Source organism: Sapajus apella, unplaced genomic scaffold (assembly GCF_009761245.1).
Source record: "Sapajus apella isolate SASKATOON/1434 unplaced genomic scaffold, GSC_monkey_1.0 scaffold147, whole genome shotgun sequence".
Taxonomy (NCBI): domain Eukaryota; kingdom Metazoa; phylum Chordata; class Mammalia; order Primates; family Cebidae; genus Sapajus; species Sapajus apella.
The window spans coordinates 1,741,837-1,768,818 of NW_022437087.1; the positions used below are offsets into that span (position 1 = coordinate 1,741,837).

The 26,982-nt window shown below is 37.9% G+C and overlaps 1 protein-coding gene across 5 annotated transcripts in view; it reads left to right on the forward strand.

Annotated features, from left to right (window-relative positions):
• ADAMTSL3 (ADAMTS like 3) overlaps window positions 1-26,982 on the forward strand; it is a 361,855-nt gene that overhangs the window by 135,998 nt on the left and 198,875 nt on the right. For all 5 annotated transcript variants that reach the window (XM_032264821.1, XM_032264819.1, XM_032264822.1 and 2 more), the window contains exon 5: window positions 15,846-15,891. In XM_032264821.1, the coding sequence (XP_032120712.1) occupies window positions 15,846-15,891 (46 nt within the window). The remainder of the gene's footprint in view (window positions 1-15,845; window positions 15,892-26,982) is intronic.

Here is a 26,982-nt window from a genome sequence, read left to right on the forward strand (position 1 = left end):
CTTGCATCCATTATAGCACTACAATTGTTGGCAAATTAGGACCTCTTTGAGAGAACAGAGAATGACTTCATCATCCCATTGATCTAACATAGTTTCTCACAGGTGATGAGGACCCGAATAATATTTATCTAAGGAGTAAATAAATGAGTGTGTGCTCACTATCACCTTGCGTCTTTTCCCAATGCTCTTCTTTCTGCCTAAATCATCCTTTTCTCCTTTTTCTGATTGACACATGGTTGATCATAACGATGCCCTGGAGTCCTCATTCTTCCTTCTGCATTCCTTCAATTCTCACCCTTTGCTAGGATAGGGGGCAACTCTTCTAATGTTTCCATAGGATCTTGTGAATACCTTTATGAGAGAGTTTATGTCACTGTATTGCTTTATTTTTCTGTTTCTACAATTGAGACAAAATTTTAGGTGGGATAGATGGTGTCATTCATGTCTTTATCATGTGCCCAACATTATTATTGATGTATGGTATAAGTTGAATATATTTTATTCCATAAATTAATAGAAAAATGAAGTAATGAATTTTGCGGTTGATAAAAAACTGCATGAATATAGTATGGGTCAGTGGGATAGATAAGGATGGGTAATTCTGTGAAGAATATTGAAAGCTGTGTTGGGGAATATGGACTTTTAACAAATATTTAAAAACATCATTTTTTTCATTTAAACATCATTGTTTAAAGAGCAAATGACTCATGTAGGCTTGAGGTGAAAAACAACAGTCTCTCCATTCCCTCCCTCCCACTTCCTCAGCAGGGTCAACTACTGTTAATGATTCTATCTGATTCTCTTGGTATTTTATCCAAGCTTCTAAATGGTATGTTTATATTCCTGCTTCTTGGTCTTTCAGTTATAGGCATTACTCATTAGAATCATGCTATAGAAGATGAAAATTTAACCATCTTTCACAACTGCTGATCCTTTCTCTTCCTTTCTCTCTCCTCCTCCCCCTTCCCTTTCTCAACCTCTCCCCCCATTCTGTCTTTCAATCCCATACCCCAGAGTTTCATATAACTTTGGCTGGGACAGTATGCAGTGTTTAAATTATTATAAAGGCATATTATTATTAATGCCTTCATTAAATTATGAAGACATTATTATTATAAAGACATAGTATTAAATTATGCCTTTATACTGTTCACAGCTATGTCATATAATATACTACAATTATTTTTCCTTTCCCGAGTGTTTTTTCTACTGGAGTCAGTACTTGCCTTGCTTTTTTCTTTGCTTGTTTTCTTAGCTTTTACATGCTTATCACTAATTCACTAAGTGTTCACTGTTTATAGAAATTTCACTAAGTGAAAATTCTTATTTTCACTTCACTAATTTCATTCACTTTTCTAATTTTCATTCATTTTCATCTTCTTTTAGACCCTTCTTCTGGAGAATTCTTAACAGCCTTTAGCTGAGCTACTTGCTGTCTAACAAGAAATTTAGGAGGCATCTTGGAAGCTCATTTTTCTGTCATCCTGGGAGGGTCATTTACCTCTTTCCTGTGTTAGATCGCCTGTTTCCTCATCACCTTTCTTCTTCCTCCTCATTTTTATGGGTACGTTCTCCAGAAGCTTCCTCCTTATCTGAAAAGATCTTTATTTTCTTCTCAAACTTGAATGATGATTTTTCCATGTATATAATTATGTAGCAATGATTTTCCGTCAGAAATTTGAAGGCTTTGCTTCACCATCTTCTAGCATCAAGTAATGTTACTGAGAAATCTGAAGGCATCTGGATTTCCTGCTCCTTTTTCCTCCTCTCTGGATGCATGTGGAAGCATACATTTCCCCCCAGTGTTCTGAAATTTCATAACATTATGCCTTGGTGTCGGTATATTTTAATTCATCATATTGGACCCTTAGAGTGCCCTTCACTATAAAAACATTCCTTTCAGTCCTGAAATACTACTTCCTTGATGATTTTTTCTATTCATTTTCCTCTATTTTCTTTTCTCTCTCTCTCTTTTTTTTTATTTTTTATTTTTGAGACGGAGTCTTGCTCTTGTCACCCATGCTAGAGTGCAGTGGCTTGATCTTGGCTCACTGCAGCCTCTGCCTCCTGGATAACTGGGACTACAGGCACCTGCCAGCATGCCTGGCTAATTTTTTTTTTTTAAGTAGAGCCAAATTTTTGTATTTTTGTTCACCATGTTGGCCAGGCTCGTCTCGAACTTCCGACCTCAGGTGATCTGCCTGCCTCAGCCTCCCAAAGTGCTGGGATTACGTGCGTGAGCCACCATGCCCAGCTGTGTTCCTCTATTTTATTATGTTGAAACTTCCATTATCAGATATTAGATCTTCCAGTTTTCGCTTTGTTCATTTGCTCTGCCTTACAGGAGATTTATCTAAATTTGTTTTTCAACTCTCTTCCTAAGTATTTTATCTCTTTCTATACATATATTTTTTCCTAAGTTATTTTTTCTTCCTTGAATTTTTAGGAATAGAATTCTGTCCCTGATTCCCAGATGCAGTATCTTCTGTTTCATCTCTGAGAGTATGATTAGACACTTGGGAGGAAATTTTTTTTTACCTTACATAGTCTAATTTCCTCCCAAATTGCTGTTTTCTTTTAATTTTTTTTGGCCACTGTATTTAAGGTTAGAGATCTTTCTAAGATTCTTGGTGATCCTTGTTTGTTTATTCAAGTTTAAGGAAAGGAGATGTGAGCTTCACTGGAGAGAGATGTGGCTGATACATCTCATTACCTGATGATGTCTGTAAGTGTTCTATTTTCAAGTGCTTTGATTTCCCAGAGAAGGTGCTTCTAAATCCAATATTTTAGGAACTAAATGAAGCAGAAATCTGGGATCTCAGCATTGAATACATTCATGTATTTAATCTGTGTTTTCAGTATAGTACTCTTGCCCTTAATTGTACCCAGTCATCTCTTGGTCCAGAAACTTGCTGTTTTACCCCTTTAGATTGTAACACACAGTCATGCCAAAGTAAGGGAGGTCAGCTGGGAGTTTGACCTCTTTTTAAACAGACTTTAAATCAGTTATGCTGTTTGGACCCAACTTCATCCCACTTTCAAAAGTATCTGATTTACCACTTCGGGAGTCTTTTGTGAATTCTTCAGAGCTAGTTGAATTACTTCTGGAAATTCCCCACTGCCATCTTGGGGTTTACCTTTCTTTTTGGTCTGAGAAATCAAAAGATATCCTTATATGAAATAAGTAATTTAACTCCATAATTATTATGGAAATTGATTTTATAATATAAAAACTCTCCCCTCAGTCTTCAGGCCCAGATGGTTTCACTGGCAAATTCTACCAAGCATTTAGAGGAGAATTTATACCCATTCCATAAAATTTCTTCCAGAAAACAGAAGAGAAGGAATATTTCCCAATTCATTTTATGAATCTACTATGACTTTGATACCAAACCATACAAAGACTATACAAAGAAGAAAACAACAAACAAGTATATCTCATGAATATAGAAGTAAAAATTATTGATAAAATCTTGTCAAAAGTATTAAGAAATATATAAGAGGAATTATACACCATAACCAAATGGGGTTTATTACAGTGATGTAAGGCTGTTTCCGTATTTGAAAGTCAATCAATATAATCCAGCCAATTAATAGGCTAAGGAAGTAAAACTGTACAGGAGCTTGTCAACTGATACAGAAAAAATATTTGACAGAGTCACCAACTCATGATGAGGAACTCTCAGAAAAATAGAAACAGATATCAACTTGAGAAAAAATTTAAAAACCTTTAACTAATATTGTATATTATAATTGACAGTGAAAGACTGAATGCTTTCCCCCTAAGGTATAGAATAAGGCAAGGGCATCTGTCTCACCACTCTTACTCACAGGAGAAGAAAAAAGTGTCTTTGTTTGCAGATAACATTTTTGTCTATGTAGAAAATCCCAAGGAATCTATAAGATAAGTTCTAAAACTAAAAAGTGAGTTCAGCAAGGTCCTGGATACAAAATAAAAATACAGAAATCAATTGTATTTCTCTTACTAGTGATGACCACATGGATAACAAAATTTATAAAAATTTACAAAAATTACGGGCGGTGGCTCATGCCTGTAATTCCAGCACTTTGGGAAGCCGAGGCAGGCGGATCACGAGGTCAAGAGATTTGAGACCATCCAGGCCAACATGGTGAAACCCCGCCTCTACTAAAAAATACAAAAATTAGCTGAGCATGGTGGCGTGCTCCTGTAGTCCCAGCTACTTGGGAGGCTGAGGCAGGAGAATCACTTGAACCTGGGAGGCAGAGGTTGCAGTGAGCCAAGATTGTGCTACTGCATACCATCTGGGCAACAGAGTGAGACTGTCTCAAAAAAAAAAAAAAAAAAAAAAAAAAAAAGAGAGAGATGATCCAGCAGTCTCACTAAATGGATGTATATCCAAAGGAAATGAAATGAAGATGTTGAAGAGTTTCCATGTTTATGCTTCCATGTTTGTTGCAGTGTATTCACAACAGCCAAGGTATGGCAACAACTGAGTATCGATCAGTGAATGACTGGACAAAGAAAATGGTATATATACACAGTATAATCTATTCAGCCGTGAAAAATGAAGAAAATCCTATTATTTGTGACAACCTGGATGAACGTGGAAGACAGTATTTTAAGTGATGTAAGTTAGGCACAGGAAGGCAAATACCATATAACCTCACCCATATGTAGAAAATAAAAAAGTTGACCTCATAGAAAAAGAGAGTAGAAAGGCAGTTGTCAGGGGTTAGGGAGGTTGAGGAGAGGAGTTGCTGAGATGTTGGTGGAAGGATACAAAATTTCAGTTACGTACGAGGGTTAAGTTTAACAAATCCGTAGTGCAACAGTGTCGTTGTAGTTAATAACAATATATTGTATTATTGAAAAATGCTGAGAGTGGATGTTAAGTATTATCAGCACAAAAATGATAACTCTGTGAGATAATGGCTATGTTAATTAGTTTGATTTAGTCATTCCACAATGTATAGATACTTTAAGACATCATGCTGTACACGATAAATACTTACGTATTATCTGTTGGTGTTTTGTTGTTGTTGTTTGAGGTAAGTCTCGCTTTGTTGCCCAGGCTGGAGTGCAGTTGCACAATCTCTCTGCTCACTGCAACTTGCACCTCCGAGGTTCAGCTGATTCTCCTGCCTCTGCCTCCCAAGTAGCTGGGATTACAGGTGCTGGCCACCACGCTTGGCTAATTTTTATATTTTTAGTAGAGACGGGGTTTCACCGTATTGGACAGGCTGGTCTTGAACTGCTGAACTCAAGTGATCTGCCTGCCTTGGCCTCCCAAAGTGCTGGGATTATGGGTGTGCATCTGTTGATTTTTAAGAGCTATTTTAAAAGAATATAGTGGGAGGAATCCCCTTACTTAATATCAAGACGTATTATATGGCTGCAGTAATGAGAACAGTGGTATTGGCAGAGGAATAAACAAATGACATTAACAGGAGAAAATATTTGAAAATCACCTAACAAACTAGTATCTCTGTTAAGAACTCTTAAATGTCAACAATTAAAAATCAAACAATCTAATTAGAAAATGAACAAAGGACATGAATGGATGTTTTACCCAAGAGAATACACAGATGGAAAATAAGCACATAAAAATATGTTCAACACTACTGGCTATTAAGGAAATGCAAATTAAAACTGCAGTACGATATCATTACCTACCTATCAGATAGCTTTTAAAAAGTTCACAACATGAAATACTGGCAAGGATGCAGAGGAAGAGTGTTATACATAGGTTGTGAGAATGTAAAATGATATAGCCATTCTGGAAAATAGGCAGTTTCTTTTAAAAAATAAACATGCAACTACCATACAACTCAGCAATGGCATTCCTGGGCATTTTTCTCAGATAAAGGAAGACTTAGGTTCACAATAAAACCCATACATGAATGTTTATACCAGCTTTACACACAGTGGCCAAAAGGTGGAAACAACCCCCAATGCCCTTTAGTTCGTGAATAACTAAACAAATGATGTTACATCCATACCAGGGAATGCTACACAGCAGTAAAAGGAAACGAACCATTGATAAATACAACAGTCTGGATGAATCACCAGAGAATTACAATGAAGTTATAAAAAATTCAGTCTCCAAAGCTTACATACTATGTGATTTCACTTACGTAATATTCTTGAAATGACAAAAATTATAGAAATGGAGAATAGTATTTGCTAGGTGTTAGGAAGGTGATAGAATGGGAGAGGAGGAGACGCAGCTATGAATGGCAAGTTGCAGGATCCTTGTGATGATAGAAATGTTCTGTGTATATGTTAATATCAATCTCCTAGTTGTATGCTTGTGCTAGAGTTTTGCAAGATGTTACCATTGAGGGATTCATGGAATCTCTTTTTATTATTTTCCTACATAGGCATGTGATTTAAAATTATTTTATATTTATTTATTATATATATTTTTGAGACAAGTCTTGCTCTGTAGCCCAGGCTGGAGTACAGTGGCATTATCTTGGCTCACTACAACCTCTGCCACCCGGGTTCAAGCAATTCTCCCACTTCAGCCTCCTGTAGCTGAGATTACAGGCACACGCCACCACGCCCAGCTAATTTTTTGTGTTTTTAGTAGAGATGGGGTCTCACTAAGTCGTCCAGGCTGGCCTTGAACTCCTGACCTCAAGTGATCCACTCACCTTCTCCTCCCAAAGTGCTGGGATTACAGGTGTGAGCCACCACACCCAACCGAATTACAATTATTTTAAATGGAAGATTTAATTTAATTATATAAAAAAAGTAGAAATGCCAGGCAAAATAGGACATACATTAAAACAACAACAAAAAACACTAAAGTTGAAGCTACAAGAGATTAAGAGAAATCCACAGGGCCAAAAAGCAAAAGGAAACTGAATGCCAAACTAGTAAGTGCATAACTGATTGTGTGCAGAACTGCAACCCTAAGATAAAAACAAGACCCTTGAGATCCAGACACCTAATAAACAGAACTAGGGGGAAAAAGTCCACACACCAGAACAGGGAATTTAAATATCTTAGTCTTAATTCCATATGAAAAAAAAAATTCCATGTTGGAACAGTGGACCTGTTCTCCCAAAATTTGGAAGTGCATATATATTGGCCTGTACTTATTATATGTGAAATGAGACTGAGCGTGGTGACTCACACCTGTAATCCCATATATCCTATATGATCATGGAAACATTTAGGTGGGAAATTAATATGGAAAGTGATCTTGTAGCCTGTGATATCCTTGAGGGTATAGCAGCAATGAAAGATCTGAGAGTCAGGCCACCAACCAGCTGCATAGGATTCCTATCAATAGAACTCTGCTTATGACAAACTTGCAATCCTAAAATACACAACACACAAGGAGATACTTAGCAGGAGTAAGCACCAGATAATCTTTATGGGAAAATGTTACCATATCCTCCTTAACATTATGTGTGAGATAAGAATGCCCACTGTCATTGTTCATATTCATTATTGTATTTGAGGTCCTAGTCAGTGTAGGCTAGAAAAAAAATTAAATAGAAGGATTAGAAAAAAATAGAATAACTCACTATTCAGAGACCACTAAATTATGCAGATAGAAAAATTCAGGACTACTTATACATAAAATAATAAAACCAATAAAATAATTCATTAAAGATTACTGGAAACTAATGCACAAATAACTGCTCTTACACAGTAGCAAAAACTTGAAAGCAAAATTTCAAAAGGTACTACTAACAAAATATATGTTGTAATAAATTCAATAAAAAATGTGTAAGACCTCTGTGGAAGATTTAGAAGCTTACCTAAATAAAAGAAAAAATATAATATGTTCATAGATAAGAAATCTCAACATCATAAACATGCCAGTTTTTTCTATGTTAATCTATTAACATAATTTCAGTTCTAAGTATCATATAGAAGTGTAAAGAAATGAAAATAATTTTGAAAAAGGGGCTAGGTATGGTGGCTCACCTGTAATCCCAGACTTTGGGAGGTCAAGGTGGGTGGATCACGAGGTCAGGAGTTCAAGAGCAGCCTGACCAACATGGTGAAACTCCGTCTCTACCAAAAATACGAAAGTTAGCTGGGCATGGTGGCGCACACCTGTAATCCCAGCTACTCAGGAGGCTGAGGCAGGAGAATTGGTTGAAACTGAGAGGTACAGTGAGCCAAGATTGTGCTTCTTCGCTCCAGCCTGGGTGACAGAGCGAGACTCCATCTCAAAACAATAATAATAATAATTTTGAAAAAGAACAAAATAATGGACTTGCCCAGATGATTGTTTCATTTAACTATAGTAATAGCATAGGCAGGAATAGCAAATGCAGCAAAATTGAGAGCCCAGAAACAAATATGCATATGTGGAAGTTTAGTATATATTGAAAGTGACCCTGTAAATCAGCACTGAAAGAGGGATATTCATTACATGGTGCTCAGATATGGTTATCAACAGTCAAAGGAAAATATCAGAACATATCAATTCATGTAATGAATAAATTCCAAATGCGTTAATCTCTATTCATAAAAAGCAATGTTTGGAAACATTTAGAAAGAAATATAGAAGAATATCTTTGTGATTTCTGGATAGTGAAATATTCCCTAAGATACAAAAAGTTTGAGTTACAACGGAAAATATAGGTAAAGGCAAGCACAATAAAAATATACATCTGTATCACAAAAATACAAACCTAAAGTAAAGACAAGCCATAGAGTGGGAGAAAATCTTGACAATGAATATAACCAGTAAAGGACTAGTATTTGAAATTTTTAAGTAACTTCTACTCACCAATAAAATAGAAGCAAAAAAAGCCTGGTAGAAAAGTGGGCAAAGAATATGAACAGGCAATTCACAGAAGGTGAATCTGCATAGTAAAAAACAAATGAAAATAATTTCACTAACAACTGCAAAAGCATATGAAATGAGACTGGGCGTGGTGGCTCACACCTGTAATCCCAGCACTTTGGGAGGCTGAGGTGGGAGGATCACTTGAGGTCAGGAGTTCGAGACCAGCATGATGAAACCACATTTCTAAAAATACAAAAACTATCCTGGAGTGCTGGCACGTGCCTATAATCCCAGCTACTTGGAAGGCTGAGCCACAAGAGTCACTTGAGCCCAGGAGGTGGACGTTGCAGTGAGCCGAGATTGTACTACCGCACTCCAGCCTGGGTGACAGAGCAAAACTCTGTCTCCCCCAAAAATAAAAGAAAAATAATATGAAATGAGATATTTCACATGCTTCATATTGGGGAAAAAATTAAAAAGTTTTAAAATGTCAACTCTTAACTTAGATGTATAAAAATAAACTTCCTGTACTGGTAACGAGGGTGAAAATTGGTTTGTCCATGTTAGAGAGCAATTTATCAATATCTGGACATAGTAATGCTGTAAACACCCACAACAGAACAACCCCACTCAGTTATATATCCCAGAGAAACATGCAAATATGCCTAACATGACAGTATAAGATTGCTCATTGCAGAACTGTGGGTGCAGTTTAAAATTTGAAACCAACTTCCAAATGAAGATTTGGAACAAAATCTTCATCAACATTTAGGAAAATTGATCAATGAAGAATAAAGAGAATTGATAAATTTTGGTATATTTATAACTGAGATTCTTACAGATCTCTAAAAGTGAATGAATTAGAATTACAGAATTACATCTGTTAACATGGACATTCTCAAAAACAGTTTTCAGAGAAAGAAAAAAAAATCAAACTGCAGAAGGTCTTTTGTATAATATGATTCCATTTACTCAGTTACCACTCCCATTTCTGATGTGGTATTTGTTTAACTTTTTCATTTCTTAGGACTAATATATCGTTCTTTAGTCTGTTTCTATACAAACCTCAGCCTACATTCTGAAATTTGCTTTTAGGCCTGAGAATTTCCAAATTTGCCTGTTCCTGGAGCTTATCTAATTTAAAACAGTTATCTGAGGGTAGAAAATATCCTAAATCAAATGTGTATATATGTATTTGTGCACATATGTGCATAAATTGAGAGAGTAATATGCTCTGTGGGGGTTGAGAAGTAAGATAAGTACATGGCATTACATGTGCCCTCCCAGCTTGGTTCCTGGCATGGGGTCAAGCCTGTGGCACACCCACTTTTTCCATGTCTAAGAAACAGGGACAATAACATCACTTTTTGCCTATAATGAAATTAGATTAATTCAAAAGCATGGTAGCAGATTCTTTAATAATTCACTCATTCCTGCTCCGCACATTTTAGGCAGCTGCAAACCTTAATCATTTCTGACCCATTCCCATGTTAAGAACTTTCACTGTCGTTTTGGAAGTACTCTGAGATTTTTAAGAAGGAAACCTACTTCCCTTGGAATGCTTATCAGGTCTCTTTATCCTTGAACTGCCTTAGAGACTTATTAAGTCTTCATAAATATTGAATGCTTGTGGTCAGCTTTTCTTGGAAGAGGAATATGGAGGTGATTACATATAAAACCAAACTGAAAGCCATCCCAAAGCTTTAGAAAGCATTTCAGTGCCTTCTCTTTTATCAGTGTGCTCCTTCAGATTCATGATTTAGGACATTCATGATTTAGGAAAATAGCAAATGTAGCTATTTTGCTCATGTATTTCTTCTGGATAAAGTTATTTCAGAATTTGATTCAACAGTCAGTTCTTTTGCACTGCAAACCATGTGCCAGCCAGAATGCCTCTTTCTCTTGCAGAAGTGTGTAATTTGATATTCTAGTTAAGTGCCAATCATGGGAAACACAGGTTTAAGTTAACTACTATTTTAAAAATTAATATATTTTTATTCTTCAAAACACATACTTCTCAGTCTTTATGACACCACTATTTGAGTCAATATATCATCAAATGAATGTAATAAATTATAGTGCTATGAACTCCAGGGAAATATTATTAATGTTTTTAATATAGCCTCATGTGGAATCAACATATGTTTTTTATATATTCATAAATTTATGACTTCAAAACTCTTTAGTTTCAGGGTGTTATGAATGTTGTAATGGATAGAAAACACATAATTGTGAAATGATGCTTGAATTTTCAAATACTCCTGATAACCATTAGCTCTTGCATATACTAATTACAATGAAATTAAAAACTTGCAAGTAATATTTCTGCAGCTTAGTTGCTTTGGCTCAAAGGAATTATTCCAGAATAAGCTGGCAGGTTCCTGCTTGGGGAATTAGGATTCCAATGTCCTTAACTTTAAAATAACTTGCATTTCATTTTATGCCTATTTCATAAAGTAGTCATTCATTTTCATACTAAATTGTAACCAAAGCAAGCCACATCAATAGAGGCCAGTCACTGGGTTTACTGTGTATTAGGTTGGACAAAGTAAAATAGAATGTTAAAAATGATAGCCAGGTGGTTGGGTTTAAAAAGAAAAACCTTGCAACTGACTTATAAAGGAAATTGAAAAGTAATCTCCCTGAATCTTTATATCCATATCCTGGTACATAGTAGGCTCACCATAAGACATTGTTGAAGGAAGAACGAGTCCAATATTGTGCATTATGTTTTGAAAATTCACGACATAAAATGCTCTCTTTTTCATATCAACATGCTGCAATTGTAGCGGGATTTGTAGTAGAGATGTATATACTTTTTAGACTTACATTTTCAGGCTCAACACTCAAGGTGCAAGTTAGTGACTCCTAGAAACTCAACTTACAATTAGGGTATAGCAGGTGGCAATGGAGTGTAGACCATTACTATACCCATGGTCTACACTGAAGGCCTGAGACACTGAAGGCCTGAGACACAGCCATGAGATACCTTTGATATATTCTTTCCTTACCTTTTAGTTTTAAGTTTCTTTTTACAAGAACTTTTAAAAAATATAAATAGCTAAAATTAAGCAACTACTAAAAATGCATCTGAAAAATTATTTCTGAAATTTTTTAAAGAAGATGCCATTTTTATGTTTCAACAATTTTTATATTCCAGTATTCCCATCAATCCAAAATTTTTTTAAACCCATGTCTCTCTAATTTGCTTGTTCCCTTGAAACTAGCATCAAAAGCTTTTTAGAGCTTCAAGTCAGCATGGTACAAAAAGCTTTTTGATTATCACTTCCCTGATGTATTAGCAACTTTCCTCAACTGGGGCCTTTCCAAAAATAAGCAATTTCAATTACTCCTTTACTTTTCCTATTATTTATTTTCTTGTTTTGTCCATACATAAAAAGCAAAACAAAGTAAGTCATGTAAGTGAATGACCTTTTCCATAGGCATATCTGTTGTTTCCCAGTAGAATGGAGTCATTTCCCTTGACCAAGAGAAAGACTTATCCACCCCAATACATTTTTTCTACCAGCCTCCCAGTTTGGTGCTGCTTGGATGTTTAAAATTTGATGTACTCTTATCGAGATTTTAATAAATTTAAGAATGAATACCTATGACAAAATTTTAAAAACATAAATATGCAGTGTTACAAAATATTAAGACACAGTCAATCCATTGTGATAATCTGTGAAGATGTTCTGAACCACAAATCAAGAAGACACATCTACCTAGATACGATTTAACTACAAGTTAGGTAATGCTTTTGGAGGCAGCTTTAATGCTGTTCTTTTCGCTCCAAAATGTCCTTCTTCCAAAGCCTTCTAAACCTAATTAGTGATTGTACCACCTCAAAAACACAAGATATGAGGAGACAAGGAATACGGGTCGCAGCTGGAACAGAAAGCCGGCGATGCCTTCTTTGATCCGTTAGTGTTAAGGACAGAGTGCAGCACCTGTATGGTTAACTGCTGTCCTAAGCATTTAAGATGAAATGGAAAAGGAGGAGGGAGAGTTTGAGGGAAAACGACAAAGGAAAGAGTGGAAGTTAGTATTAAAAGTGTACCAGACACAATAAAATACAAAATAACCACTACAGAAAATTAAAATTAGTAGTGTGGAGGAATATCTGTGGCAGATTTCTTATAAGCACAAGAAAACTTCAACGAAATGAGATATGTATATATGAGAAAATCATAGATGGATCAATGAAGAGATAATAGATGCAGAGAGAGGGAGCTCCAACCTCAGAATTATAAGCATTTATGAAACAAGAGCGGTAATCAAAATCATAGTCTGAGACTAATCAGCAGCATTGTAAATAAAGACCTTGAGTACTCCATTCAAAAAGGCTCACCATGTTCTGTAAAGACTGATGAAACACATGACTGGATACATCCTGATTATAACTTTCATGTCAAATACTAACAAAACAAAGCAAAAGAACTATAAGCTTTCAGGCAGAAACATAAAACACATGAGGAAAATAATAGAAATCAGATTTCTCCTCTAAATATCAGAGGTGAGTGAAATGTGTTTACAGCTTTGAGGAAATAGTATCATGTAGGAAGTAATAACATATCAAGCAGCATTGCCTTTCCTGTATGAAAGGCAAAGGTTTAGTCATATGCCAGCCATATATCCAACCAATAAGTACTATTTAGCCAAGAGTTAAAAACTCATACGTGAAACATTCATATTATGAAAGGACTGGGATTTGCCTTACACTTCCAAATATGCATTGTATCTATGGACAAAAATGAAAACCTGAAAATGTTTATCAAATAATTTTTATGTTATATAAAAAATGGACTCAGAAATCCCACTTCTAGGTATTGACGCAAGAGAAATGAAAAACTTTGTTAACATAAAACCTGTATATGAATGTTCATAGCACTTTTTCATACTTACCCAAAACTGAAAACAACTCAGATGTCTAGTTGGTGAATGAATAAACAAACGGTTGTGTGTATATGCAATAGAATACCACTCAGCAATTTGAAAGGGGCAAGCTATAGATCCATGTAACCACAAGAATGATTTTCAAATATATTATGCTGAAAAGAGTCAATCTCAAAAAGCTACATGTGGTGTGATTCCTATTTATGTGATATTTTGGAAAAGGCAAATTATAGGGACAGAAAACCAATCAGTGGCTGCCTGGAGCTGAGGGCAGGGGAAGAGGGTGACTATCCGGGGGCAACCTGAGAGTATTTCTGGGGGTGAGGAGCTGCTCCAAATAGTGGCTGTGGTAGTGGTTACACAACTGTATGAGTTTGTCAAAACTCTTAAAGTTGTGTACATCCCAAAGTCAATTTTTAAGTAGGGAAAAAGAGAAGCAATGCAATCACAAAAGGTAATATTGGCATAGCAATGTGAACATAAACACCAAACCACACACTTAAAAGTGGTTAGGAGGGTAAATACTATATGTATTTTGTCACAATTTAAAAAATTTTAAATTTAAAGCTACAAAAATAATATTTGTATAATGGACTATTATGTAATCATTAAAATATTTTTTCCAAAGGATTATCAATGAAATGAAAAAATGCTTATAATGTTGGATTAAAACAAAAACTAGGAAGAATTAACAGTATGATTTTTAATCCTGTAAATGGCGGAAACCAAGGAAGATTAAATCACAAAATAATAAAGTTCTTGGTGATAGGATTTTGAGTGACTGTCCATTTCTATACTTCTTGGCACATTACTGGTTTACTTATTCCTTTTGTAATCAAGAAAAATAGAAGCATCAGAAAGTACATGCAATGAGTTTTACATTGCTGACTCTATCAATCATTTCATATAGGCTCATATTTAATCCTTCTAGCAAAAAAAGACCTATCCACTTTAAAAATATTTTTATTCCTATAGAAATAAATATTTTAGTAACAATTGAAATAGCATCTATTGACTTTTAATTCAAAACGATTATTTAAGCCTGCGTTTAGCTTTCCTTCTTCCAAATTTGCCATTGAATTGATCAGGAAAATGTAAAGGGAAAAATATGTAACTCCATTCAAAAATTGGAAATAGTGCCATGAATAGATCAGATATCTTTAAGGAGTTTATGTAAAATATAGACAAACAAGCGCTGGACTGAGGAAAGTACCTATTGGATGGAATTCCAATCTCCGAAAGGAAAAGTCCGCCGGAAAATGAGTGGCAGGGTCCCAGAGCTTGTAGCTCTAGGGAAAGATACGTTATGTGGTGGTCATCTGTGGAAAATTCTCAGACTTGCCAATATTAGCCTCCCAAGAATGCCATTCCAACATGACTTTGTAGAATCCTGTTTGGTAAGGTCAGCGGTTGAAGTAAAATAGGCCAGGAACGGGACTCATGGCTGTAATCCCAGCACTTTTGGGAGGCCGAGGCGGGTGGATCACTTGAAGCCAGGAGTTTGAAACCACCCTGGCCAACATGGCATAATCCCGTCTCTACTAAAAATATAAAAATTAGCTGGGCATGGGGGCACATGCCCATAATCCCAGCTTCTCTGGAGGTGGAGGCTAGAGAATCACTTGAACCTGGGAGGGGGAAGTTGCAGTGAGCCAAGATCTCACCATTGCAGTCCTGCCTGAGAGACAGAGCAAGATTCTGTCTCAAAAAAAAAGAAGCATTACTTCAAGCAAATTTCTAAGAGGCTGTTGTAGTAATTAAAGGAAGACAGCAAGTGCCCTGTTAACTTGAGTTGCTTCAGTAAGGAAAGAGAAATGTCCTAGTGGAGACATGCTCCACAAATGCTTCTGCATGTAGCTTTTCCCTTTTCCTCACAGAAAAGGAATACACATATTCACACATGAGACACACACATATTATACATTAATTGTAGTGGTTATGTGGACCCTTGGGTAAGAATTGCATGTTAGTATTCCTATTAACTAAAGAATTCACTCTCTATTTAATGTGACACTTCCACAAGCTGTTTTGGCCCTGATCCTTAAAAATTAGTTTCTTAGAATTAAACTTTGAGTCTTTGGGGTATTGTGCACTACTGAAAGTTTTACAGGGAACCAATGCCTTGTATTTGCTTTTTTTTTTTTTTTTTAATGCTTGCCTTTTCTGTGAAATCATTATTTCTTATTTCTTATTTCTGTTTTCCTTTAGGAATTGTGAAGGGCAGAACATTCGATACAAGACATGCAGCAATCATGTAAGTCCTAAAATGAAAACATTTTATCCCATACAGTATGTTCTTGTTTTAAGTTATGATATTCCAATGTGTACTCTAACACTAATGGTCTCTTGATACCCTTTGTAGAAAATTGAAATATTTCTTTAATTGACAACAGATTTTGTATATCAAATATCTTCCATTTATACTACCTTTTTAGGCCATATCACATTCATAATCTAATTTGGTAAGTATTTAATAATTTCTGAAGTCATAGAAACAATATATAATATCTGCAAGCTCCTTCAAAGTTCAGAATGCTTTTATGTTCAGTATCTTACCTGACCGTCGCACTGTCGCTGAGCAGGTGAGGTGCAGTTATTTTTCTTTTGCAAGTGAGAGGACAGGCTGAGGGAGGTAAAATTATTTTTCAAAGGTCACATAGGAAATGTAGACTTGAACTGGTCTGTTGCTATTTCCGCCATTCAGTGTTAAGGAATACTATAGGTGACGCATCAGCAAATCACACAGAAATATACAAAACCCTACTCTTATTCTATTATCAGTCAACACTAAAAATAAAATTTCAAATATCTTGCTTTAAAAATTTGAAAATAAGGCTGAGAGTGGTGGCTTATGCCTGTAAGCCCTACACTTTGGGAGGCCAAGGCAGGTGGATCACTTGAGATTAGGAATTCAAGACCAACCTGGCCAACGTGATGAAACCCCATCTCTACTAAAAATACAAAACTTAGCTGGACTTGGTGGTGCATGCCTGTAATCCCAGCTACTTGGGAGGCTGAGGCAGGAGAATTGCTTGAACCCAGGAGACAGAGGTTGCAGTGAGCCGAGATTACACCACTGTACTCCAGCCTGGGCAACAGAGTAAGACTCTGTCTCAAAAAAAAAAAAAAATTGACAATAAAAAATAAACACCAGAAAGAATCCATTCTATTTTCCACTCAAAGCATTTCCTGGTTGTCAGTAAGAGGCTATCTAGAGGTACCTAGCACTTGCTTCCTTATACACAAAAAGACCAAAATAACAAATAAGCAACTACAGCTGGGCTACGATGTCTGAGGGAGAGCCCTAGAATATAGCAAGGGAATGGCAGTATCCCTGTGGCACACAGCAAGTCAGGATGGCAGCATAGAGAAGAGAGTGAAGTACCCTGCCTCTACTACACCATCTCCCCTGCCAGGTAAACAGGGAGCCCCCAGCGACCCCTGTTACCACTACAGACACATGTAGTTCTTGCTACAGGAGAATACAGCAGTCTTCACAGGCCCTCAGCCCAGCTTGGGGGAGCTGCCTGGGGTTTCCACCGCTGCATTGCTGAATGTGATAAAGCACATGTGGTATACATACACAATGAAATACTATGCAGCCATAAGGAGAAGGAAATCTTGTCATGTGTGACATGGATGAATGTAGGGGATACTATGTTAAGTGAAATAATTCACACGCACAAATACAACATGATCTCATTCATATATGGAATAAAAAAAAAAACTTGACATCATAAAAATCGGCAATAGAACAGTGGCTACCAGATGCTGCGGAGGGCAGGGGGCAGGCAGAGATTGGGAGGGATTAGTCAAGAAAGTTACAACGAGGAAGGACGGATAATTTTTGGTGTCCTATTGCACAGTAGAGTAACTATAGTCAACAATAAGACACTGTATAATTTAGCCAGAAGAGAGGCTCTTGAATGTTCCCACCACAAAGAAATGTTAAATTTTTGAGGTGGTGCACATGCTAATCATTACATAATGTATACATGTATTGAAACATCACCTTGTCCCCCATAAATATTTACAATTTATGGAGCCCTAAAGAGTTGAAAGAAAACTGAAAAATGGGCTAAGCTGGCAGAAATAAAACTAGGGGGTAGAGAGGAACGAACGTTCTGAGAAATAGGGTCAATGGCAAATGGCTTACTAGCACCCGAGCATCCTGTTACGAGCATCCAACTCAGCCCACCTGCACCAACCATCCTGTCTGCAAACATTCAGCCCAAGTAACACGACCTTATAAAACTCCCCTCTGCCTCTTTGCAGACAGCAGACAGCCTTCCCTCTGCTGTATTGACCGTTGCTCCCTGGCAGTGTATCCCCCATTTTCTTTAAATAAATCTGCCTTTCCAGACCCATCACTGTCTTGGTAAATTCCTTTATTTGACTATGTGTCAGCCCCAGGTAGTCATTAACCATGACATTTTATGTGTTTATTAAAAACTTTAAAAACAGGTTTGCCTCATTGGTGGTATAGACCCAAATCAAAATGACAGGAATTAAAAGGAAATTCTGAGAATCTGGAGATCTCACTTAAATGAGATTTACTTATTTATTTTTATCCACTTTTTTCAATTGGCTATAACTAATTTATTTTGAAGGATCAATTACTGGGACCTTGTCTCTCTTTCTTCCTTCTCTGACCCAGGCCAGTGTGAGACATCAGTCCTGGGTAGGGGTTTCTAATCTATGGATCACGCTTTTTCTTGGTGGGTAGTCCCCCCAAGTTCTATGGGAGTAGAAAGCCAGCCGTCTTTAGCAACACCTTTTGACTGAGAGCTCAAACCATATTTGCAGTCCACTTCTATTAGCGATGAAGCTGACATTTCTATCCGTGTCTCTCCACTGGTTCCAAACTTGAATGGGAAAAATAGATGTTTATTTACTGGGCACTCAAACTCCAATATCACTTAGCCAGAAGTAACCAGATTTTTATCAACCGAATCCTTGGAGGAATTTTGGAGCACTATGCAAATGGCTTCACATCTCTGGTGATTTGAATTGAAACACACTTGATGTTGAGCAACACACCTGCTTGTGAGTGCTCAATTAACTGAGGTGGAAATCCAGGTGGGGTATGTATGTAGGAGGGAGAGAGACCTGAACACAAAGCCACCGACTATGTCCGTGCCGGCATAGTCTAGCCTTCCCTTTAAACAAGCATGTGAGTACATTAACGACCTCAGAATTTTATCCATGAGGCTTTTAGATCTAGCGCCTTTTTCGTGGATGCGTTAGTTGTTTTTATTGCTGCTGTAACATATTACTGTAAACTTGCGGCTTAAAACAAGACAAATGTATTATCTTACAGTTCTGAAGGTTAGAAGCCTGACACAGGTCTACAGGTCTTACTGGGCTAAAATACAGGGCTACATCCTTCTGGAGGCCTAGGGGAAAATTAATTTCCTTTTTCCCCAGCTTCTAGAGTCCACCCATGTTCCTTGACTTGTGATTCCTTCTTCAGTCTTCAAAGCCAGCAACATTGCATCTGTTTGAACATTTTTCTTTTCCTTTTTTTTTTCTGAGACTCAGTCTCACTCTGTCACCCAAGTTGGAGTGCAGTGGCACGATCTCAGCTCACTGCAACTGCTACCTGTGCCTCCCAGTTTCAAGTGATTGTCCTGCCTCAGTCTCCCTATAGCTGGGATTACAGGCATGCCCCACCATGCCCAACTAATCTTTGTATCTTTAGTAGAGATGGGCTTTCACCCTGTTGGCCAGGCTGGTCTCGAACTCCTGACCTCAAGTGATCCACCCACTTTGGGCTCCCAAAGTGCTAGGATTACAGGCATGAACCACGGTGCCTGGCCTGAACATTTTTCTGTAGTCATATCTTCCTGTGACCACAGCTGGTCATTTATCTGGATAATCCTAGATAATTTCCCCATCTCAAGGTCTCTAATTTTAGTAATATGTGCAAAGATCTTTTTGCCATGTAAGGTAACACAGTCACAGGTTCTAGGGGTTAGGTCATGGACATCTTGGGGGCCAGAGTGGTGCATTATTCTTCCCAATACAATGGGATAGCTAAAGTTTTCTTTGGTCTGACAATTTTCTTGTAGTCATTCAAGAACAAATTTTAAAATAGTATGATTTCCAGCAGTAATTTGTGAAACTATTTAAGAAGATTCATTTTAAACCCCAGATCAAGGTGTTACATTTGGGAATTTCATTCTAGAGTTTCTCTGTGTATGTATCACTCTGCTCTAGCTAATTCCAAAAACGAACCTATTATCAACACAAGTGTTAGAGTATTGACATAGTACAGACATAGAATGTAATCTACTAAAATTGGTGCACATCAGGTGTAATGGTTAGGACTGTGGTGTCTTGAGGAAAGATATGTTGTCCCTAAAGCTCTCTGGGCCTAGGGTTACCTGTGGTCTCTAATTGATGGCCCCTCTGGGAGAACACAGCAGAAATCTTTATACCCCTAGACTGGTAAGAAATAGATGCTGGGGGTGGGGTAGGAAGGAGGAGGAGAAGCAAATGCTGTTCTTTTTTAGTTCTCAGACTTGGAATCCTTACAGAGTCCTAAGAGAAATTTCACAAGAATATAGCGTTGGTTGCTATGCTTGCCACTGCAAACTCAGAATTTCCAACAAAATTTCTTATTTGGGAAATAAGGGAAGGTTCTGGCAGTGGAAGTGTCCGGAGCATCCCATTGTCTCCATGTGCCACAGTACTGCAGCTGTGCATGGCCAAGCTGCGTTGCAAACCAGAGGTGCATAAATGCAGCCCCAGCTTCAGTGTTGATAATCTGTAAAAGTCCATTCCTATACAGGAGACATTATAGAAGTATATTCCTGAATATACTGTAGAAACATTGCAAACATATCAAGTACCATCAGTGAATGTAACCACAATGAACTTGGAGTATGAATATAGTTACATCTTTTTTTCCGTATAATTATTTGAGCTGCTTCCTGCCTTATTAACCGGGGATTCAAAATATCCACCTCACCATCATCTACTCTAAAGAGCAGAGGTCTGCAACCCACCCCACCTCCAGTGGAGAGAAGACTGAGTTCTGATGAGCACACCCCTGCTGTTACTTCTCACTGCCATTCAATGTCTTACTGAAGACTGGCCACACCAGTTAAGTGGTTAGTGGCTTTCCTTTTACCTGGAAATGGAGATGGTCATTCACTTTTTTGAAGGAAGTTGCCTTTAGTGATTCTAAGATGAGGTGCTATTTTGAGGGAGACTTGGCCCCCAATTCAAACATGCCTACACCTATACTTCCAGGACCTTTTACGGCCATGTATTACGGGACGGCAAGGTCTTTTCAGTCCCATCCAAGACATGTCATCAGCAATGGCCAAACTCAGTCTCTATCAGAGACGTCTGCTGTGTGGAGAAGGAGGTGTTTCTGTCAGTGAGCCTTGGAGATCTGACACTGGATCATATTCCAGAGATGGCTAAAAGTTCTATTTCTCCACGGAAATGCCGGAAGGCTCAGGCTCTCAGCCTTAGGACCATGGACCATTGTCTATATGTGTTGACTTCCTCACACTTAAATGCTAATAATAATAGGTGATACTTATTAAGCACTTCCTGAATGCTAGGCATTGTTCTGAGTGCCATTTTATGAATACATTAATGTAATCCTCACAATGACCCTGGGGAGTAAGTGCTATTTTTATTTCCACATTTACAGAGGAGACTTAATAACCTGCCCCAGGTCACAGAGCTGAATTTAACCTCAGTCAGGTTTTGGAGAGTACACTCCTAACCACTCTATTATACTATACTTCTACTTGGAAGAATATGGAAAGGCTGTAAGCTTTGTCAGATGATAAAATAATGCTGAAGACAGCAGGAGCTAAAGCATGGTACCTTTTAACAACACACAAGCACAAAAATTGCTGTAGTGTCGGAGGGACATTGTACTTCCAGATACCACTGTAGAAAATCTAACTCTGGAACAGTGGGGCAGATCTATATAATCTCAGTTGGCAAGGGCCAGAGATCAGGGAAGAGCAGGGAATGAACTGAAAGAGACACAACTGAAGAGACTCAGAGAAAGGAAATCCTCCATGCCCATCGGTTTTCTATTACTCCGGCAGTCTGGGTGGATCCCTAGCACAGGGAAGGATCCAGCTTAACAAGGACACACTGACAGTTGCATTTCAGAATTCTGCCTACCTCAGCAGAAGACAATAAAGAAAAAAATTCAGGCACTCAAGAAAAGATCAAATGTTCTTTTGTGATGAAGTCTATTGTAACAGGCATTCACAGCACCTAGATGAAGAAGATGAAGAAATTCCACTCCTGGTGTACAAGAGACCATGCTTCAAATGGCAGGAGTGGAAGGCATACCCAGGCCATGAGGACCACACTTCAGTTCAGCAGCTCTCCTGGGCTTCACTGTCAGGGGAGATGGGGATTTGGGCTTTGGGCCTGAAAGGTTAGGGAACAGAACATGCGTGGGTTCAGTGCCATGGCTCCCGGGTGACTGCTGTTTTCAGACATAACCCTCTGATCGGCACTTACCGTATATCCTTATAGCCAGAGACTGGACCCGAGTCCTAGATAAAGAATCATCCTTATCAGAGGTATTTTGGAACAAATGGGGAATTTCTAAGAGAAGTCATGCATGTCAGCAGGGAGTTCTAATACCTGAATTGACTGATGAGTCATGGTTTTTTTATACCACAGTTTATAGGATTAAAGGCAATGCTGGAAGAGGCAAAGGGGAAATAGTTTTTAAAATAAGTATATGATAATTTGGTAAGAGCGTTTTTGTAGCATGAACACATTTTTATATGAGCACAGAGGGGGGCCTGGTGTACTTGCAGAGGGGGCTCCCAGAGCTCCTTCCCGACTTTACAGTAGGGACATTTGATACGACCCTTGAAGTATTCCTCATACCATGGGTCCTATTAATGGCTAGCATCTGACAGTTTTCCATTCAGTATTTCTCTTGGAGGTGTTCTTTCCTTTTCCCTGTCATCGCTCCTGCTCTGGGTAGATCACCCCCTCTTCTGTCTGTCTCCAGACCTCCAGGCCATCTTACAATTATACTGTTCCTAAATGCCGTCTTTTATATTTTACTCCCCTCCGTGGAGCCTTATTGCTTTTAAATCTTCTCACTTGCATTCAAGGACCTTCTTATCTTCAGATAAGATTTCTTATTTAAACTCCCAACTTTCACCCTTTCTGGACAAGGCTGCACACTGCTTCTTATAGAATTTATTTATTCTGTTTCTCTTTTGCTCAGGTTGTTTCCCAAATATTGTCCTATTGACATCACACCATCCTTTAAACCCATCTGAGATTTCACTTTTTCACAATTCCCTATTTGCCAACTCTAGCTTACAGTGGCCACAAGCACTTTATTTTCATGCTAGAAATGTTGTCATTTGTTATATAAAAGAATCACAAAATTTAACATAGTACAACTTGGGTATGAAGATAAAATAAAATTTTAAAATTTGCTTGTAGCAACAATATATTTGTCCTGAGTCCCTGCTTGCTGGTTATTGGGAGAAGGAACTGGGGAGGGTGTTGCCTAAATGTCTGATTCACATGAAAGCTTGGTCCAGTTCTATTATAGAAATAATCTCTTAAGCCGTGATCTGTGTCTCTTGTATAAAAATACTCAGTTTATGAGAAAATCTTCATTTCCTGGCTTCTCTACATAAGTTGCCCCCATGTTGTACATATCCCCATAGATTTTGGAGGGGAAGGAATCCTTGTTTTCAAGATGGTTTGGGAAATGGATGCCTTTTGTCATTTGTTGGCTGTGGCAGCCACCTCCTCTTCCTCCCTCTTCCCTTATCCTCCTCTCCATCTTCCTTTCCTCTCTTCCTCCTTCCTCTTCCTCTTTCTTCTTTTCTGAGCTTCCCAGGCTGGCTACCTACTGACACTTCCTTTTTAGATATATTTATTACCTCTATCAGGCTAGAGTTAAGTCTTGCTGATATGGAATCGATTCTTATTAACTTCTTCTAATCAATTTTACAATTTAACTCTTGGATAAAAATTCTATGTTCTTCATTGCAGTCCTACTTTAAGTCTACAAATACCCACGATAACACTTGTTCAGTGTGTTTCATGCATACAGAAGGAACATCTCCAATAAGATAACAAGCTCATTGAATGACACTGGTGGATTGTATTTTTGTTTTGTGTTCTCCCTAGCATGTGACCTAGGGCAAATCCTTAAGCTAGCCATAGCCCCTAATTCAGGCTTATGTTTTCACGTTGCAGCCCATCAAGTATATTTAATAAATAAGTGTTGTCTTAAACTTACCAGATAGGAAAAAAAAATGCTTCTCAGGGAAAGGAAAGCAGAAGAATGTCATTTCACTTCCTAAATGTCAGATAGACAGTATAAGACACAAGAATCCCTAGCTTGTCTTGAGCGGGGACATGGGACCTAGCTGAGCCAGATTAGGAAGCTTAGCGTTGACATTGGAAGAATGTGGAATGAATGAAAACATTTAATGTAAGCAGTCAGTGTCCCCCACCTTTACTAGAAAGCAGTATTCTATAATAGAGTGCTTGTTACTTTGAAAATCAGTCTTGGCTCTGTTATATCCTAGTGTGTGTCTTTGGACTAGTGACTAAAAACCTTCTAGGTCACAGTTTTCTCCATTTATAGAGTGAGGGTAATAATCCTGACCTACCTAGTTCAAAGGGTGGTTGTAAAAAGAGAATGTTGGTGATTACCCCTGGGAAACTGAAAAACATGATCCAGATACCAGGCTGCCTTAATCAGGTATCATCATATGCTAAGAACAGAAGCCCACTTAGATTAGCTCAGGACAAAGGGGATTCACTCGATGGACATGTGGGTATTTAAGGGAATTTAAGCCTAAGCAGGCCTTGAGGGCCTGGAGCCAGGAATCAGAAAATGAGGAACACAGGATACTTATTCCCATTTAAATGCATAGTTTATGATCTGTCCTTCTCCTTTCTTACCGAATTCATTCTTCTTTGCTGTGGGAATTGGCTTGCTTTGCTTCAACATGTATCTTATAAAAGAAATGGCCAGGCCAACTCCAGACCGATGTGAGTTCTTAGCTCTAGCTCTTTTGTTGCGATTCCAAATTCCCAGGAAAGATTGACCTGGTGTGGACCAGATATTTGCCTCTGGCTAGTCAGCTGTCACCAAGGGGGCTGGTCACATGTGCAAATCTGGCCACCCTTTTGGCAAAGACTAAGTCTAGGCTGAAATCCTAAGGTGTCTTCTGCTAATTAACGCTGGTTAATTTTGTGAAACTTCATTGGTTTATAGAATTTAAAGGAGTCAAGAGTTAGCTAGCTAGCACATTCAGTCCCTAGAGAATGCATGCTGCTCTCTTAGACACTTTTCTTTGATACAGAGTCAGATACAGAGAAAATTAGCCATGGCTGGAGGAAGAGGAGGTGATGTAATTTTATAACTGATGATCCTTCCTATGGCCAGATGGAGGATACAGTCCTCATTTCAAAAGAGAAAAGTCATCTGGCCCGGCACAGTGCTTCATGCCTGTAATCCCAGCATTTTGGGAGGCCGAGGCAGGGAGACTGCCTAAGCCCAGGAGGCCAGGACCAGCATGGGCAACATGGCGAAACAGTCTCTAGAAAAATTAGCTGGGCGTAGTGGTGCATGCCTGTAGTCCTAGCTACCTGGCAGGCTGAGGTGGGAGGATCACCTGAGCTCTGGAGGTTGAGGCTGCAGTGAGCTGCAGTCATGCCACTGCGCTCTATCCTGGGCGACAGAGTAAGACCCTGACTGAAGAAAAAGTCATCCAGTTTTAGTCTTCTTCAGTTTGACTTGCTTCTGTGAGTGTAACCTGCTTTAATTTTGCTAAGACAACAAAAATGTGGATGCAATATAGGATTTTGGAATGTTTCACAGCAAAATAATATAACTAATCTCAGAAGAATGTTTGTTAATTATATTCTATTTGTTCCCTACCTACTTACAAAAATGATTTAAGGAAATTTATAAAGGCCAAAAGCATAAACAGTAAAATACAAAAGTCAAATAGCAAAGAGAGGAGAAATGAAAGAAATTCTATTTAAAAATCCTGGCTGATAATTTATCAATAACATTTGTAGAAAAAAAAAAAGCTAGATTTCTTACTTAAACCATTCATCTAAATAAATCCCAAATTTAACAAATAGTTTAAAATATGACTGCTAATCTATAAAGGAAATAGGAAAATACATTTAAGTATTGATCTGTTCTCAGGGCAGAGTGGGAAAGCATTTCTAAGCCCATTAATAAAGAAAGAAACCTTAAGGGGACATATTCGTAGAGCTGAGTACATAAAAATGTAGAACTTTTCGACTTCACAAAGCACCAAAAGCAAAATGAAATGAGACAAATATTTCCATCAGAAATCACAAAGAGCTAATAATTTCACTATGAAGTTTAATCGTTTTGAAGAATTAATACAAAAAGCAAATATATGAAAAGATATTAAACAATAAAAAGAAAATGCAGGCTGGGTGAGGTGGCTCATGCCTGTGATTCCAGCGCTTTGGGAGGCTGAGGGGGGAGAATCACTTGAGGTCAGGAGTTTGAGACCAACCTGGCCAACATGGTGAAACCCAATCTCTACTAAAAAAATAAAAATAAAAAAAATAATTAGCCGAGTGTGGTGACAGGTGCCTGTAATCCCAGCTACTTGGGAGGCTGAGGCAGGAGAATCACTTGAATCCGGGACGTCCAGCCTGGGTGACAAAGCAAGACTCTGCAGCAAAAAGAAAATGCAAATGAAACAATGAAGTTCTATTTTGCACTTCTGATTGGAAAAAAAAAAAACTAGAAAATTATAATGGAGGGCAATTTTGCAATATTTTGAATAGTCCATAAAATGTGCATAACTTTGGACTCAGAAATTTTATTTCCAGAAAGAAGTCCTTGGTAAATAATGAAGATTTGTGTGAAGATTTAGATACAAAGGTCTATGTTATTTATTCTTTTGTTGAGTAGAAACTATTTCCAACATTTTTAGAATGACTATTTATTACTTTCATAATACAAAAAATATAAAATTATATATGGTTTTTTGTTCGTTTGTTTGTTTTGAGACAGAGTCTCACTCTTGCTCAGGCTGAAGTGCAGAGGCATGATCTTGGCTAACTGCAACCTTCATCTTCCAGCTTCAAGCAGTTCTCCTGCCTCAGTCTTGTGAGTAGCTGGGAGTGTAGGCATGTGCCACCACACTTGGCTAATTTTTGTGTTTTTTGTAGAGATGGGATTTCACCATTTTGGCCAGGCTGGTCTTAAACTCCTGACCCCAGGTAATCCACTTGTGTCAGCCTCCCAAAGCACTGGGATTACAGATGTGAGCCACCATGCCGGGCTGCTATTTTGCATTTTTGTATCTGTTTT